The sequence below is a fragment of the Hyposmocoma kahamanoa genome, unplaced genomic scaffold, assembly GCF_003589595.1.
Source record: "Hyposmocoma kahamanoa isolate Upper Pololo Valley unplaced genomic scaffold, ASM358959v1 232, whole genome shotgun sequence".
Classification (NCBI taxonomy): Eukaryota; Metazoa; Arthropoda; class Insecta; order Lepidoptera; family Cosmopterigidae; genus Hyposmocoma; species Hyposmocoma kahamanoa.
The window spans coordinates 7,187,965-7,203,890 of record NW_020653750.1 but is presented as its reverse complement, the minus strand read 5'-3'; the positions used below and the strand labels follow the sequence as shown (position 1 = coordinate 7,203,890).

Below are 15,926 nucleotides of genomic sequence, written 5' to 3'. Positions count from 1 at the left end.
AAAACTGTCAACATCAACTACACGATTTATAATTTTATTAACATTGATAACTCTGACATTTTACTCCGCCTTCAAAAAAGACGGAGTATGTTGGTAAACAAAATTTTATGATACGGAATTTTTGTTTCTTTTTAAATAAAGGGAATGATTGTATTTCTTAATTATATTTTGGAATATTATTGTATAGTTTGGCACCAGCGTACCAAATATTTTTAGTACCGGTGTTGGTTCGTGATTAGTATAGACATGTTTTGTTTTAACGCACACACTCATAGCCCCGCACTAGGGAAACCCTGTATCGCGGGTACCACGGCCACACCATAGGCAACAACAAATGAATATAGACCAGAAATAAATGTAACGCAGGTCCTCTGGGTGGCAGTCCCACATAGTAACCGTTCGTCCACTGAGTCTGTCAAAATTATGGGCATTTGTTGTCTGGTCTGAGTTTAATCGTCGTGGAGGCCCCTGAAATATTTTCTTTTAACGTGATGTAAAGTTTATATTAATTGCATAATATGCATTTTTATTGTTACAGGTGGTTATGATTCCTTCATTGCCGGGAGTAGATTCAAAGTATAGAAGAAAATCTACATTATTTTTAAATTCCTTAACGGAGTTTAAACCTCAAAGTTTTGGGTTACCAGCCTACTTATCTGTTAAATCTAGGAACTAAAAGTATTTTCTTTTTAATAGAAAAAGTTCTAAAATGTACATGCTAACATAACAAAATATTACACACTATGCACTAATGTTAACGATGTTCATAAAATTTTAGAAATAAATAAAAGTGATTTTACCCGTCTTAATGGAATATCGTACTGATATTAATTTTATTTATTTGTGAAATTACTCCACTAGTTTGTTATCAACGCGCAACGCGTGCGCCCGTCACCCTGAGATATTAGTTGACACGTTCCATGAGCCTGTAATATCATCAGCATCCTTATTCTCCGAAAACTGAACACTTTACTGCTTGGCAGAAATAGATAAGGTGATATTTCCCTGGGGATATTTCCCTGGACGAACTCTTTCACGAGGAGCTTTACTGCTACTAAAACTACTAAAATTATACAGCGTCACTAGCGGTCACAAGAAGAAACAACATTTTGTATACAAATATTTTAAGCGGTCGCTGACGAGAACTGTCACTGCAATCTTGTGGTAGAGGCACTGATAGGATTCAAACCTGCTTTTGCGCCAATCCAGGCTCTATACGAGTATACTATAATTCTATCGTTTAATTAATATAAAGACTTTAAGGTAATTCAGTTTGCCTGCAAATTTCTAAGTAATTAGTCCTGGTAAAGTGAATGGTTCAATGACCATTTTGGAATTGGAATTACTGCAAAACACGTAAAAATCATATTTTTTTATTGTGGAAATCTCTAATCGGAATGTCATTTTCTTAAAATTTTTCAAACGTATGTGATGAGTGATGAGATGACCGTTGCGTATTTATACAATTCATGACGTCACCAATAAGCATTTTTGTGACAGTAACGTCATGTTTTTTCTCCGCCTGGGTGCCGTCAAAATTATGAACAAATGAACTTTCATATAAGAAGCTAAACAATGTTAAGAAATGAAACTACTTTTTTCGGATCCAAATCGAGTATATTCAATGATCTTATATAATATGTGTTTTGAACAAACCAACGTTTCGAGCCCTTTACAGGTCCCATAGTCACGGCTGACTTAGTATGGTTCGTTAATAAAATAATTTAATTTCCTATTTTATTTATTTTAGTCCAAAATTAAGTTTAGTCCAGTAATGGAATAGTCCTTTCACTTTTTATTATTTTTAAATATTTTTCATCGAATCGAGCCACTACAGCAGCTCCTCTTATGAGATATATTCTTTTAAAGAACAATAAAGGAGTAACTAGAACAATCTCAATATATATATGTTTTTATCAGCATAATTTTGAAGTCATGGCTTGAAATAAATATCTTCAGGTTTTATACTTATAAATAGGAAATAAAAATTGTAATAAAATGAAAATATAATTTATACCATTCTTGAAAAAATAGTGTGTTCTCCGTTCAGGATAGCTAAACAACGTGTCGCATTCAAGTGGACATCAATGTTACAAAAAGTGTACGAAAACAATTTTCACAGAAAGTGGAACCAACATACCGCACACGAAACCATAGACTTAGTATATAGCAAATCTATACACGAAGCCACATACTGTCTGGCGTAACTAAATAAAAATAAATTATTCGCATCCATGCAGTAATATTTCTTTTCAACTTTCAAATTTTAGTTTTTTCAATTCCACCATCTTTGAGTTATTAAAAAAATATTTATTAATAATAAACTTGATCCTTCTCAATCAGGCCATTGCCGGTCCTGTTCATGAATAAATTATATAAATATTGATTTCATTTTCTGCAAAATAATATTATATTACAAATATTTAAACCAATTGTACACTAGAATTATAACATTACGTTTTCATTACATGCAGAATTCATTGATATTTCCGAGTTTCGTAATTTTGTATAAAAAAAGCTGGCTGGTACCTACTGGTGGTTTGAAAATAAGGCCGATTACAAACCCATTTGTATTTGATAATTTTTATAATTTTTGTGAAATGGGTGATTAATTTTGTGTGTAAAATAAGCGTTCATACTTCGTATATAAAGGCATGTAACTAAAACTACGCTCAAAATGCTAGTTAATGTGAGATTTACGTAGAAAATTTATTTGTTTTTAGTAGTGGTTCTTTGTAGTGAAACTCTCGATCAAGAATAAATCACACTTTATGTTCCATTCTGTCTTACTTAACTATAATTTCCACGCTCCTAAGCGTTGATTCACACCGCGGAGACGCTACGCGACGCAGCGCGACGCGGCGCGGCGCTGTATTCAGGCGAGCAATGCAACATAAATTTTATCCTCGTCAAAATAAGGCAACATTTCATTAAACAAAGACATCAAAACGAAGCTGCCTCAAGTAAATACTGTCTACTAAATAAAGTACGATGTTTTTTGTCAATCTATTGCCATATACAATTGCCTTACAATATTTAAAAAAGGAATCATTAGCTCGCTTGAGTAATACCAGGGAACAGTCCTATATTTACTTACTTATTTTGAATCTCGAAGTTAGTAAAAAAAATCTGCCTCTTCCGATCAATTTAATTTAATATAATTTTGGATTCAGTTACAAAACGCTCGTACACTTGACGAGTGTTGACTGGATATTACGTAGGTCTATTTTGCACCAACTAACACCACATTGGTGAAATTACAGGCACATGGGACTTATCAACTTATGTCTCAGGGTGACGGATGCTGTGGCAGTGCCCCTCAGATTTTTGCTATTTAAAGCTCTGAGTGGCACGACGTCTGTTATGGACAGGCGTGTTGCTTACCTTCAGGCGCACGACTTGTTCGTGCCGTCACTTGGTATTGTAAAAAACACATTTTAACGACAGGTATTACATATTTACTTAACGATTTTTTTGTACAAACTCACAAAGGTCAAAGAAATCGTTCATTTTTAATTTGTTCTTCCATGAGAAACCACCACTGCTTAACGATTAATGGCACTATATACGTCTGAAACTAGTTACCTATTGTCAATACAGTACAGTCAACTACAAAATTGTCTTTAATTTAACGAGTTCGACGAGATCCTCTACATCTTCTACTTGAGTATGGCGGCTACAATAACTTTGTTTATTTGTTGTGTTAATGGTTTTCTCATTTTAAATTTTTTGTATTCTTCCAAGTGATGGGACTAACGAATCTTGCGCCTGATGGTAAGCGAGACGCCTGTCCATAATAGTTGCAGTGCCGTTCAGAGCTTCAAATCGCAAAGACATAAGTTGAAAAGTCTTATGTGTCTGGAATTTCACCAGCACCCTTACCCTTCAAAACCGAAACGCAGTAATACTCATTACAACTTTGCGGCAGAATGGGTAAAGTGGTCGTACTTTACTGGATGAGCTCTTTCACAGAAACAAATAATAATCTTAGTGCAGATTACTAAAAAACCGACCTCAAAAATTTGTGGAATTACACCTATTTACCTAGTTTCATTGAAATCGGTTATTAGAAAGTGCGCGAAACTGGATTCATCCCCGAGTTTGCCACCCTTAGAGGTGAAATATTTTCTTTAAATTTAAATGGGACCACACCGAAGTACCCTCTTTCCAACAAAAAAGAATCATCAAAATCTGTTCACAAATTCGGAGTTATCGCCTAACATGTAGTCAACAGCACATTAAGCTTTAAAATTGTGTTCGAACAAGAACAAGATATGTATCTTGATGAGCTTCCGTCTGTACATACAAAAAAAGTACAGTCGAATTGAGAACCTCCTCCTTTTTTGAAGTCGGTTAAAAATATGTGAAATTCATGATGTGGAGTTGGGTGTCTTTTTACGGGTTTAAAGGGAATGTGTTCGTACATTATGAAATTTAGGCACGCTACGGTTAGTTCTTGCAAACGCAATGTAGTAAAAACGAGAGACTTAACGTTTTTTTTTATTCTGCATTAAACTAAATGTAATTTTAGGAAATTAATAATTTGTATTTGCCCTACACCGTAATTTAAGGGGGTGTGTTCACTTATCTGAAACATTGCGTTGGGATAGTTTAGTCTTTATAGGTATAAATCGCGGAGATAGAAGCATTCTGTTATATATTCCACTATATAGTGCACGTGTTTCTAAAGCCGCTTTGTTTGTTGGGGAGGAGATTGTTTTTATTTGTAAATTTTGTACAAGTTACACTACCAATACCAATAAATCAAACATATAAACCATGGTCAATGCGAGTTGAGCCTGAAAAGAAGCTGTAGAATTACGATCACAGAGCTTCGGGCGGTGACCGCCTCCAAGTAGTAATCATCGAATATGTCAGAAATTTTGATTCAGAATTATTTGACAAGTCCTGTGTGACGGCAATTTATACCAGCACCCTTACCCTTCAAAACCGGAACACAGTAAATGATAAATATGTACAATTTTTATTTACAAAGAGCAAATCCTCGAGATTCTTACTCATTATTTTCAGGGAAATCTGCCTTTCGAAAAGCTGTAGAATTTAATCACTATGATGATAACAGACGACAAGTGACGTGTTATTTGCTTACTTATTAAATACAGGTTATTTGAATTTCAGTTTGAGCTGGAACGTACTATAGGTAGGCCAAAGTGCACTGATAAGGTAGTGAGGTATTAGCTGCAGGGTAGTGATATTATACAGATAAAATAAGAGTGCAGGTGATGAATGACCTTATATATCATTGGGTGCAGGCAATGATCTTATATACAGGGCAATGATATATACTTTGTGCAGGCTCGATATCCTAGATGAGTGATAGATCTCTTACTAGAAAGTAGCATACTCCTTGGTAATGACTATCGTTTTATTATTCTAAATTCAAATGTTTCTCAAACACGTACAAAATAACCTCAGGACAAAAGAATACATATAGCTGTCATTTTGTTTGATCGTAGCCGTGCTTTCGACTTACGTCTTGATTTTTTGTTACGAGTGTTGTTTAAAATCCGGACGTATTAAAATGCCGAAGGGCAAGGGAACTGGCGAGGGCGGAGTTTTGTAAGTACCTAGAGTATTAACTCATCCATTAACCATATATCCATATACCAACCAGCATACAATCTGCGGACATTAATAGAATAATGTATTCACAAAGAGATTGAATGTGAGACTAGCACAGGATCATGGTAGATAGCACAAACTACTGGAGGCTTACACAAACAACAAGTCGAGCTGTGGATGATGTGTATTTGCTAATAAAATAGTCCCTACTCTAAATTATTGTTCGGCACAATTTAAATTATTCTTGGTTCAAACGGTATATTTTGCCAAGATCCTAACCAACAAAATTATCAATAATTTGTAGAACGAATTGATGTTAAGGAAAGCACAACAGTGTGAAAAAAGCCGTGTACGTACGTAGAAAATATAGTACGTATGTAATTTTTATATTATATTGCATGTTTTTAGTCTTTAAAGTATATATTGTATTGGTCATAGTTGCTGGATTTAAATAAATAAAACCACGGACGCAAGAAAATTGCAAGCGCAATATTACACATGCACTTTTACGTAGTGTACGGCCTGTCTGTACAAACTGTATCTCAGGAGGACTCGTCTACTCCTCGTGATAGCAAATTTATAGCACCACCTTTTTTCCTAGTTTAAAATTTTGTAAAAAGTAATATTTTCTATTTATTATTTTTATTATTTGGGGTGTGGTGATCTGAATAGCGAGGATGCAAGTATATTTTTCGATAAGATTTATGCAAAAATATCATTGTACAGTAATATTATCTAATGTTCAAACTTTGGAGTCATTCTAGACTTATAGTAACACGCGAATATAAATATTTATATTTTAAGGAAACCTGGGGTGAAAAATTACCAAAACAAAAACAAAATATTGTAACTGACTGTAATTTTATCTTTTTACCTACAATTTTAACAATAAAAATTAATACTAAAACAAAACAGCGCAGTTACACTTAAATGAATTTGATTACGAAGATTGCGCACTCACACTAATTATTCAAACTTAACTAAAACCTGACAGTTTTATAACCACAAAGCTTCGGCGCGCCGCCGATAGAAAAGACCTCCTGCCTGTGCTAAAGATAATATCGACAGTTAAAAGGTGAATTGACTCAAGCGACATTTTGGGCGATATTGAGATATATACATCATTGGAATCAGCGATTTTTATCGCGTCTATTGATCCTATGCTTCACGTCAATTGGAGAATTTTGGCGTTTTAATTCCGTCGCGAATTGGGGGGTCATTTCCTACATCATAGTGTTAAGCGACATAATTTTCTGTTTTTTTTTTAAACTAGGTATATGAGTCTACTTTAACAAGCTCATAATTTATTTTCATGTCTATTCAGCCGTTTCTCCTTTTATTTTTTTTAGGAAAACGTCGTTTGAGCCTTTCTTACCTAGTCCAGAGTTGAGTACGATTGTACCATAAAGTACCATTTTGCTTGAATCTATTTACTTTGAACCGATATTAGGTGCGACGTCGCTTGAGTCCTTTTACTTTAAACAGTTTCGGAAAACTATGTCACTTAAGCTATTTCTTCCCGTTTTTTTTTTTGTTTTGGTTGGTTTAAGTAATTTTCTTAGTGTTAAATAAATACTCAAAACGACGCTTGACCCGTTTATTTTATTTATTTATAGAATAATTTGACGTTTAAGATATGGGAATGTAAAAGATGTTCCGATCATAGATGATGGCAATGAAACAAACGTAGAATATGAACACTATTAAAAGAAGAGTAATTTTTTTGCAATTAAGACTATTATATTATGTGCTACGGCTAATTCTATTTACAGTGATTATTTTCTTTATAAATCAAAATATAATGACAGTAAATATAGAATAGCTAAAGCACATAGAACATTAGAAGGTATTTGGCGTTATTTTTAGTTCCTTTGTTGCCAAATGATCTACCTGTAATAATAGGTATCTTTTTCTAAGTATTTTAGAAACATTGATTTTATGTTCTGTATTTGCTCCTTCGTACCGTTAAATCCTTCTGTCTTGATCTGTATTTGCTACTTGTTATCGTTAAGTCCTTCTGCCTGGATCTGTATTTGCTACTTGTTACCGTTAAGTCCTTCTGCCTTGATCTGTATTTACTCCTTATTACAGTTAAATCCTTCTGCCATGATCTGTATTTGCTTCTTCTTAAAAAAATGTTTAACTAAACCAAAACCGGATTTTTAAATACAGAGTTTCTACTTATCGATAATTTGATTACAACACGCGGACCCAGTACCAAGTGGAGTACGTCGCTAGTGCAAGCAATTCATTGAGCGTTCAAATTGTTCTTTTGAGGGCGGCGATGGCTAGCGACCAAGCGGATTTCCACAACATACTCTTGTTTCGAAATATTAATTTTGTATTGTTCAAAATATTAGAAAATACAGAGTTTCAGTACTCACCTATGAAATGAAATCACTCCCGGAGTATTTTTTAAACTTACGCGACATGATATATTTCTATTTTTTCACAAAACAATCTTCTTGTACATTTGAACGACAACTGACGCGCGCTGTTGACACTCATATAGACGCTCATAAGCTAGGCAACGCGTGGCCCGCCCACTAACCAACCTAGTGATCCTTAATGTCGACTTACCACTTCACCACCGATCTTCACAAGCAATGAGTTACAGGTATTGGATTTAGTATTGACTCTAAGCTTTGATATTTCCACCAGGTTTAAAGTAGATCCGAGAGAACTACATGTAACAGTATGGGATAGATTAACGATATTTATGGCTGTGCACTGGCGCGGATTGCTTGCCGTTGTAATTCCATTATCGTGTATAAGCATCATTACCTCACCTATCCCGCCTGCGGTATGTCTTTGTAAATTAACAATTTTTATATTATATAAAATATACGTTATAACGAATTTAATGTTATACAATATATAAAAAAGCCGTGGTTGCCTTATGGTTTGACCTAACGTCTCTCAAGCAGGGGCCGTGGGTTCGAATCCGGACTCGCACCTCTCAGTTTCTCAGAATTTATGTGCGAAATTAGATATGAAATTTACCATGAGTTTTTCGGTGAAGGAAAACATCGCAATGAAACCTGCCTGTCGAAGAAGGTTCATAACCTTCGGAAAACGTGTGAAGTACTCATCCTACACTGACGCCAGAAATTTCGAGAATTTAGCTTTGAACTCTGAACACCAAACTTTGACTTATGACCGTGGCTTCCATTTGCCACGATCTAGAGATACTCTTTCTCTTTGTTTTGTAAAGAAAATCACAACTGGAACGCCCTATATAAAACTATACATATACAATTTTTGTAGAGCTTAGGTAGATTGTACACACAAATCGGATAACATACTCTCAAAAATTGATACCAACCGAAGGTGACGGCTAAAAATGAACCTTATTAAATATTTTAGTTTCGTAGGTTTTTAGCCTCTAGTTTTCTCTACATATTTTAATAAATATTTGTGATATACGCTAATGCAACCTTCTTATCGAAGAGAGATGTTCCATTTTCCATCGACAATAATTGGTTAAGTGCTTAAAATGGTTTTATGCGTCAGTATGAAAAATAATTATAAATTTTAATGGTACTAGGGCTTTAAACATTTAGGTTATTAAGCATTTGTAATTTTCACGACGCGAAGGGTATTCCAGGTTGGAGCCAGAGTTAGAGCGTGATTTCGAGCCCTGGTTGGTTTAACTAAAAATTGCCAAATTTTCTTACTAATTTTGTATTTTTTTTGTTTTTTGTAGAAACACCAATGGGTGGGCTACACGTTAGTCGTAATGGCTCTATATTGGATGACGGAATGTATCCCACTACCTGTGACCTCCTTATTGCCCCTTTTCATCTTTCCGGCCACTGGGGTTATGTCCACTTTGAATACTATCCAGTGTTACGTTAATGTAAGTTACTTGTTATAATAATTTAAATTAGATTAACTTTATTAAGATAGATAAACTGCCTCCGTGGCCGAACGGTTACCATGCCGGACTGCCACGCAGAGGTCCTATGTTCGATTCCCGGGCCGGGAGAAATATTTGTATGACCTACATTTATTTCTCTCGTGGGTTTGGGTGTAATTTGTGATTGTCTATGTGTGTGTCCATGGCACCCGCGACACAGGGTTTCCCTAGTGCGGGGCTATGTTGAGTGTGTGCGTTGTTGTTGTTATAGTTATTTGTTATTATTGTTATTAATGTTGCGGGAAATTAGAGAAAGCTACTTCTTCCACTGACAATAAAAACATAAGATGGTTTTACTGCGCATGTGGCCGAATGGTTCGATTACCGGGCCGGAAGAAGCTATTTATTTATTTCGTGAGTTTGGGTGTAATTTGTGGTTGTCTATGTGTGTGTCCGTGGCACCCGCAACACAGGGTTTCCCTGGTGTGGGGCTATTAATGCGCGCATTATTTATATATTTATTTCACATTAGCCAACACAAAAATGACAATCTTCAACTAACTGACCGAGCACACATTGGTAACGAAACTAATTTTTCAGGTATAAATCTCGTATATTTGTTTTTTCAAACAAACCAGCGCTTCGGGCCGTTTATAGGTCCTATGGTAGATCAGTCATGGCTACTGAAACGTTGTAACTATTAAATGTATGAAAGTAAATAAAATAGAGCAACTGTTTATTTTTTGTAAAGATGAAGTAAATATGATTCAAGTGAAAAGTGATAATAATGGCGCATTTACACTAGGTCGACAGGACGGCATTGCTTGCCCGCCGAAAGCAACAGCCTGAGGCCACAAATTCGGAACAGCAGCACGTACAGCGGAGTGTTTAAAGTTTGTACGCACATCGTGTCTTGTGTATGTATCCAACACAAGACGCGTAAACCTTGAACGCTGTGCTGAACGCACCACGACCGTTGCAAATTTGTGGCCTAAGTGCCCAGTTCCACGAAGAGAAAGTTTCCGCGCGGCCGCCGCGCGGCGACCGCCCAGTTACCTCACCTTCATGTACATTAATGGCGAAGCTGATTTCTATTTACTAAGCAACAACATTTAAATTCCTCTGAATAGTACGTACCTACAACCGCGCGACCACCGCGTAGACCAAATTCAAGCCAGTCTCGCCCGCGTGTCCGGGACGCTCATTTAAGTAAAACGTAAATGCTAAATAAAGAGATCGTAGGTATTTTGCCATGACGTTAGATGCACGCGGTCGCTGCGCGGCGGCAGCGTGAGGTGAGCGTGATGAAAATGGTTTTAAAATTGGAATAAATGCGCTCTAAGTGGGAATGAACAATGAATCGTTTGACGGCCGTAGTTCGTTGTCCATGTCGACCGAGTCGGTGTAAAGTGCAGACCACACCGCGAACTAAGCTAAGCTAACTTAGCTCACGTAGCCGGGACATCTATTCATACTTCGGTTCACACCGCCAACTAAGCTAACCGAGCTAACTAAACTAACCCAACGATCCCACTAAGCCATGTCGCCCTTTTGCTGTCCTTCACCCTCGCACGTATCTATAGACCCTACGTGAGCTAAGCTAAGTTATCTTAGCTTCGTTCGCGGTGTGGCCTGCGCTTAATCACTATCGAGTGACTCGGTTTTTCTGTAGACGACGATGGGCGTGCCTGGGGCCGGAGAAAAACTACCTTCTAAATCAGTTTGTTAAAATTTCAGTGTAAAGCCGCCGCCTTTGTTAGCCGAATTCGCTTATGAAAGCGGCGGCTGTCGACTTGGTGTAAACATCGAGTCGATTGCAACTCCTTCGGTAAAGCAAAGTAGTCTTATTTTATAATATCAAGTGACGGGACGAACAAGTCGTGCGTCTGGTGTCACTCAGAGCTGTAAATCGCAAAGATCTGAAGGGCACTGCCACTGCGCCTGTCACCTTTGACCAGCAGGTCTCTCGAAGGCAGCACTCGAACCCCGTGTAAACACGCCATCAGTTCTTCAGTCTCGAATCTATATTATATTCTATTAAACCCTATAATAGTAAATCAATCAATCAATCAAATCAATATCGGCTCGGAAAATTCATTAATGTCTAACAATGATTTTTCAGCGTTGAAAGTAATTTATTAATTGGGTTGCACATTTTTTCGTTAAAACATCCATGAAATAATAAAAAAACCTACAAATTAAAGGTCAATGAACTATATAGATAAATAAATCATTGTTTCTTGTTACAGGACACTATTTTCCTATTCATAGGAAGCTTATTTCTTGCATCTGCTATAGAACAATCAGGTTTGCATAAACGATTTGCTCTCTGCTTTATCAGAACTATTGGATACTCTCATTATAAGTAAGATCACGTTATAACTCTAGTACTTTACTTAGGTAAATACATTTTAAATGCATTTAAACATACATGACTACACGCACCGGCTCATTTAGCGGAACACTCATAAAGACTGCTCATATATGTATATATTTTTTTATTTTAGGTCTAATTTGAAAAAATATAATGACTAATTTTTCGTTTGCTTTAATTTCCTACTAATGTAGGTTTGTCGAGAGGTATAGAGGTTGACTTTACATTCTTGTAAATATCGTAAACAATAGTTAGATTTTTATTTATTACATTTTGGTTTAATCAGTGTTCAATTATTGTTACAATTTTAAATCATATTTGCTGTGTCATAAAATGTAATTTCGGTTTTATTCAACAAAAGCGTATGACCTTAACGTCCCGGTTGTAGTTAGTTAAGTTAGTTAGAAGTTGGAAAGTAGAAAAATGTAAGGATTTAATGAAAGTTAAAAATACACAAGTTATAATGAGTAAACAAGCTTAACTTAAGTGCTTATGCACACAACGTATTTTATACGCGCCTACGACGCGCAGATGACGCGCGTAAACGCGATTCACACTTGCACATTTGTTTTTGAAACTCATTATAGTTCTGTGTACAGAACTTTTCAGTCCAAGACCTTTCAAACTTTTGTAATGACATTCTTTTTAATTTTAGTTTGTAACGGCTGTAGGTCCGTGCGATGGTGGAAACACCACAGATCGCTAAATGAGACTCTAGTTACGGTTGTGAATAAGTTTCGACTCAGAGCAAGAAAAGTATTGAGATAATTTATTGAAAGGCGCCAGATACCTACTCCTCCCGACAATTGAATGATGCGTTTGAATGAAACGACTAAAGTTCATAATGTTACTACATCGAGTATATAATGGACGAATATTGAAAAAAATACATATATTTAATTACCGATGAAATGTGATTCCGTTTGTTTGTAATTAGATTTTTGCTATTTTCCTACACCACCGCATAGAACAGCCCTCCATAGTTAGTGATATTATCTTTATTACAACAAATACAGAATATTTTTGGAATATACGGAGACCTACACACAGGTCAGTTGTTGCCGCTGTACTATTTCAGCTTTCTAATTTGTGATTTCAGTGCAAATGAGAGTTGATATTTAAAAGTGATATAAAGGCCCATTTGCCTGATGAATTGCCGGAGGTGTATAACCCTTATTTCGTCTCTAATTCTGGTTATGTACTCGATGTGTTGCTACAATTTATTTTTAAGCACTGTTAGGTTTAACTTATTACGGTTAATTATCTTGAAACCCGTATTAGGTAGGTAGTTCGAGTCTTACTTAAATTTCTAAAGTTAAACATTGCCAGATTCTAAGGATAATGAGGCACTCGAGATTTAATAACCAAGGCATACCTACACTGAATTCAACATTTTTACTTTGTAGCTAGTACCCAACAAAAATTACTTAAAATGAAATAATGAAATTATATTTTGTATCAATGCTATTTGTTGAGTGTTTTTTACTTATTTAATTCAATAATCGTAAAAAACCCGTTTTCACATTGTGATTATTCATAATTAACTGTATAAGTACCATAGTTATTAGATGTTGAGGTCAAATACTTTTTACGGATTAATTAGTTACATGTTTTAATATTTTTGGTTCTACTTTGTACTAATAATGATGTTAATTAATAACCATTTGCTTTCATGTTTAATTTGTGAATGTGATTCTTCTGGAAGAGTATCTTGTCATAATGTCGTTGGAAATGTTAATAATAAAAATGCAAACACGGTCTGACTCGTGAATTTAAAATAATCCATCATTCATTAAATAAAATAAGTCATATCGTGCAATCAATTCTTTTATTAAACTAGTCATATAAAAAAGCGTTTTCTACTAAATACGGCAATATCTTCCCATTCCATATTTATAACCACACCTAAGCTCTTTCACTGGAAAATCTTGACACACTGAACAAAACACCACCTGTATAATGCTCGTGGAAATACGAAAACGTTCCTATGTTCAAACGGTTTATCGAAAACGCCCTAACGGATTTAAATACGATAAGTGAACCAGCTTGCACGTTTACTACAATGCCCCGCCCTTTCACTGAACAGGGGGCCTACCACAACCTCTTAAAACAATATTACTTTAACCTTACATTGAATTTTCGTACCATGACGCGCTTACTTAGCTTAGCTTACTTTAAAGCTTATTATAATGTTAAAACTATGATGTTTCATTGGCAGCTTTGTGACTATTCACTCACTCAGTTCGTACTGTGACACGACTTTAACATTAAAGTAATTTTGTTTTTATGTCAAATTTAGCAATCTTAAAATTGTTACTGGGACGCAGTGGAAACACTATTATTTTCGAAGTATTGTCTAAATATTGATTTGTAATGATTACAAGTTGAACTTTTTTTTATTTACATAAATCTCTTCAATATTTTGATTATTTTTTTTATTTAATAGTAAATAGGAAATAATTTATTATGACAGCGACATCTATACGCTCCTTGGCGGTACTAACAGTCGACACTAGACTCGGAATTCACAACGTGATTATGAAGACTCCGCTTGTTTCATTTATTGTTTTCTACAAAGATAATTGAAAACAACGTAATTTTAATAGATTTTATTGTTACATACTTTTTTTTTATCAGTTAGAATTCTCTGAATGTAAGTAATATTAAGTACCCTTAAACATTATACTACGACAAGACAAAGAAATGGCATTATATAATTCATATAGCGTTGATTTGTTTCCTATTTTTAGTAAGGAATAGACAATATTGGGAAATCATTCGTTCTTTCAATCACTTTAGCAATAATACATTACTTGCTTGACAGGTTCGTCACGGTTCGAATATGACTAATATTATTATAAGCATACTTTATGCTTACAATGAAATAAGATTGTTTTTGGAAAGGTGGTAGGCCCCCTGGACGCTCAAGTATACACTACAAAGGCTGTTACCCAGGCACCTCAATACAAGTTGGTATGTTCAGTGGCGCAGCGTGTACGCTCCAAACGACGCTCCGCTGCACGCGCCGTCGTTCCGAATTTGCAGCTTCACTATTTGTCATTTTTAGTCAAAAATTAACAACACTATGAATCAGTTGTTATACAATTATGCTTTGAAGAACTGGGGCAGGTGGTTAGACTAACGCCTGTTCCACTATTTCAGCACTTACGGTTTATTTTTTTGCACCAACCAACTGTTATATGATTGATTAATTTTATTTTTTTACTAGAATACTTTTTGCAATGTGTTTCGTAACGATGTTCGTGTCAATGTGGATAACCAATACTGCTGCTACAACTATGATGGTGCCCATAAACTTTGCTATTCTCCGAGTGTTTGAAGACGTAAGGCTATATTATTATTACTTGTATTTGTGACATCTATGTTTTTAGCCGACTTCAAAAAAGGAGGTTCTGAATTAGACTACTTTTTTGTGTGTATGTTACGTGATTACTCCGACAATTACGAACCGATTTTGATGGTCCCATTTGAGTTTAAAAGAAAATATTATATAATATATATTATTATATAATATATATTAAACTACGGTATGAATCCGATTTCGCGCACTTTCCGGTAACGGATTTCAATAAAACTTGGAAAATAGATGTAGTTTCACGAACTTTTGAGGTCGGTTTTTCTGTACAGAGATAGAGATAGAGAGATATATGTACATATTTATTTGTAAGCATACACGGTAAATACAGTTTACATGTTTCACTTATGGTTCAGCGTGTTGCGCCAGTAACTGGCATACAAATGTTAATAGCAAATATTATACATTGTTCGCATTTATTACACATAGTCATGTTACTTATTAAAACCATATCGTAAAATTTTGTTCACTAAATAATATAAGGAAAGAAAAATTATGATTAGTAAAAAAGAGGAACGCATGTCAAAGCAATAAATGTCGAGGGTCATTATAATTACATTATTTTATCATATTTTTATATTATTAGATTAGATTATATGTATATTGTATCATATTCATTATATTTGTAATTCAATACCAATTGGTTACCTTTATAAAGGACGAGTGTGGAACGTTCTAAACATGGCATTGTGTTTGTGTGTGTGTGTGTGTGTGTGTGTGTGTGTGTGTGTGTG

The 15,926-nt window shown here is 35.2% G+C and overlaps 2 protein-coding genes across 2 annotated transcripts in view; both read left to right on the top strand.

The window, feature by feature from the left end:
• The window catches only part of LOC113228646 (probable pseudouridine-5'-phosphatase), a 30,367-nt gene extending 29,476 nt beyond the window's left edge, over positions 1 to 891 (top strand). Inside the window, exon 8 of the mRNA XM_026462003.1 lies at positions 539 to 891. Within this exon, the coding sequence (XP_026317788.1) occupies positions 539 to 676 (138 nt within the window). The 3' untranslated portion in view covers positions 677 to 891. The remainder of the gene's footprint in view (positions 1 to 538) is intronic.
• A 4,651-nt stretch (positions 892 to 5,542) lies between these two features.
• Positions 5,543 to 15,926, top strand: part of LOC113228645 (protein I'm not dead yet-like) — an 11,289-nt gene continuing 905 nt past the window's right edge. The window contains exons 1-5 of the mRNA XM_026462002.1: positions 5,543 to 5,580; positions 8,245 to 8,386; positions 9,290 to 9,442; positions 11,692 to 11,807; positions 15,046 to 15,160. Of these exons, the coding sequence (XP_026317787.1) occupies positions 5,543 to 5,580; positions 8,245 to 8,386; positions 9,290 to 9,442; positions 11,692 to 11,807; positions 15,046 to 15,160 (564 nt within the window). The remainder of the gene's footprint in view (positions 5,581 to 8,244; positions 8,387 to 9,289; positions 9,443 to 11,691; positions 11,808 to 15,045; positions 15,161 to 15,926) is intronic.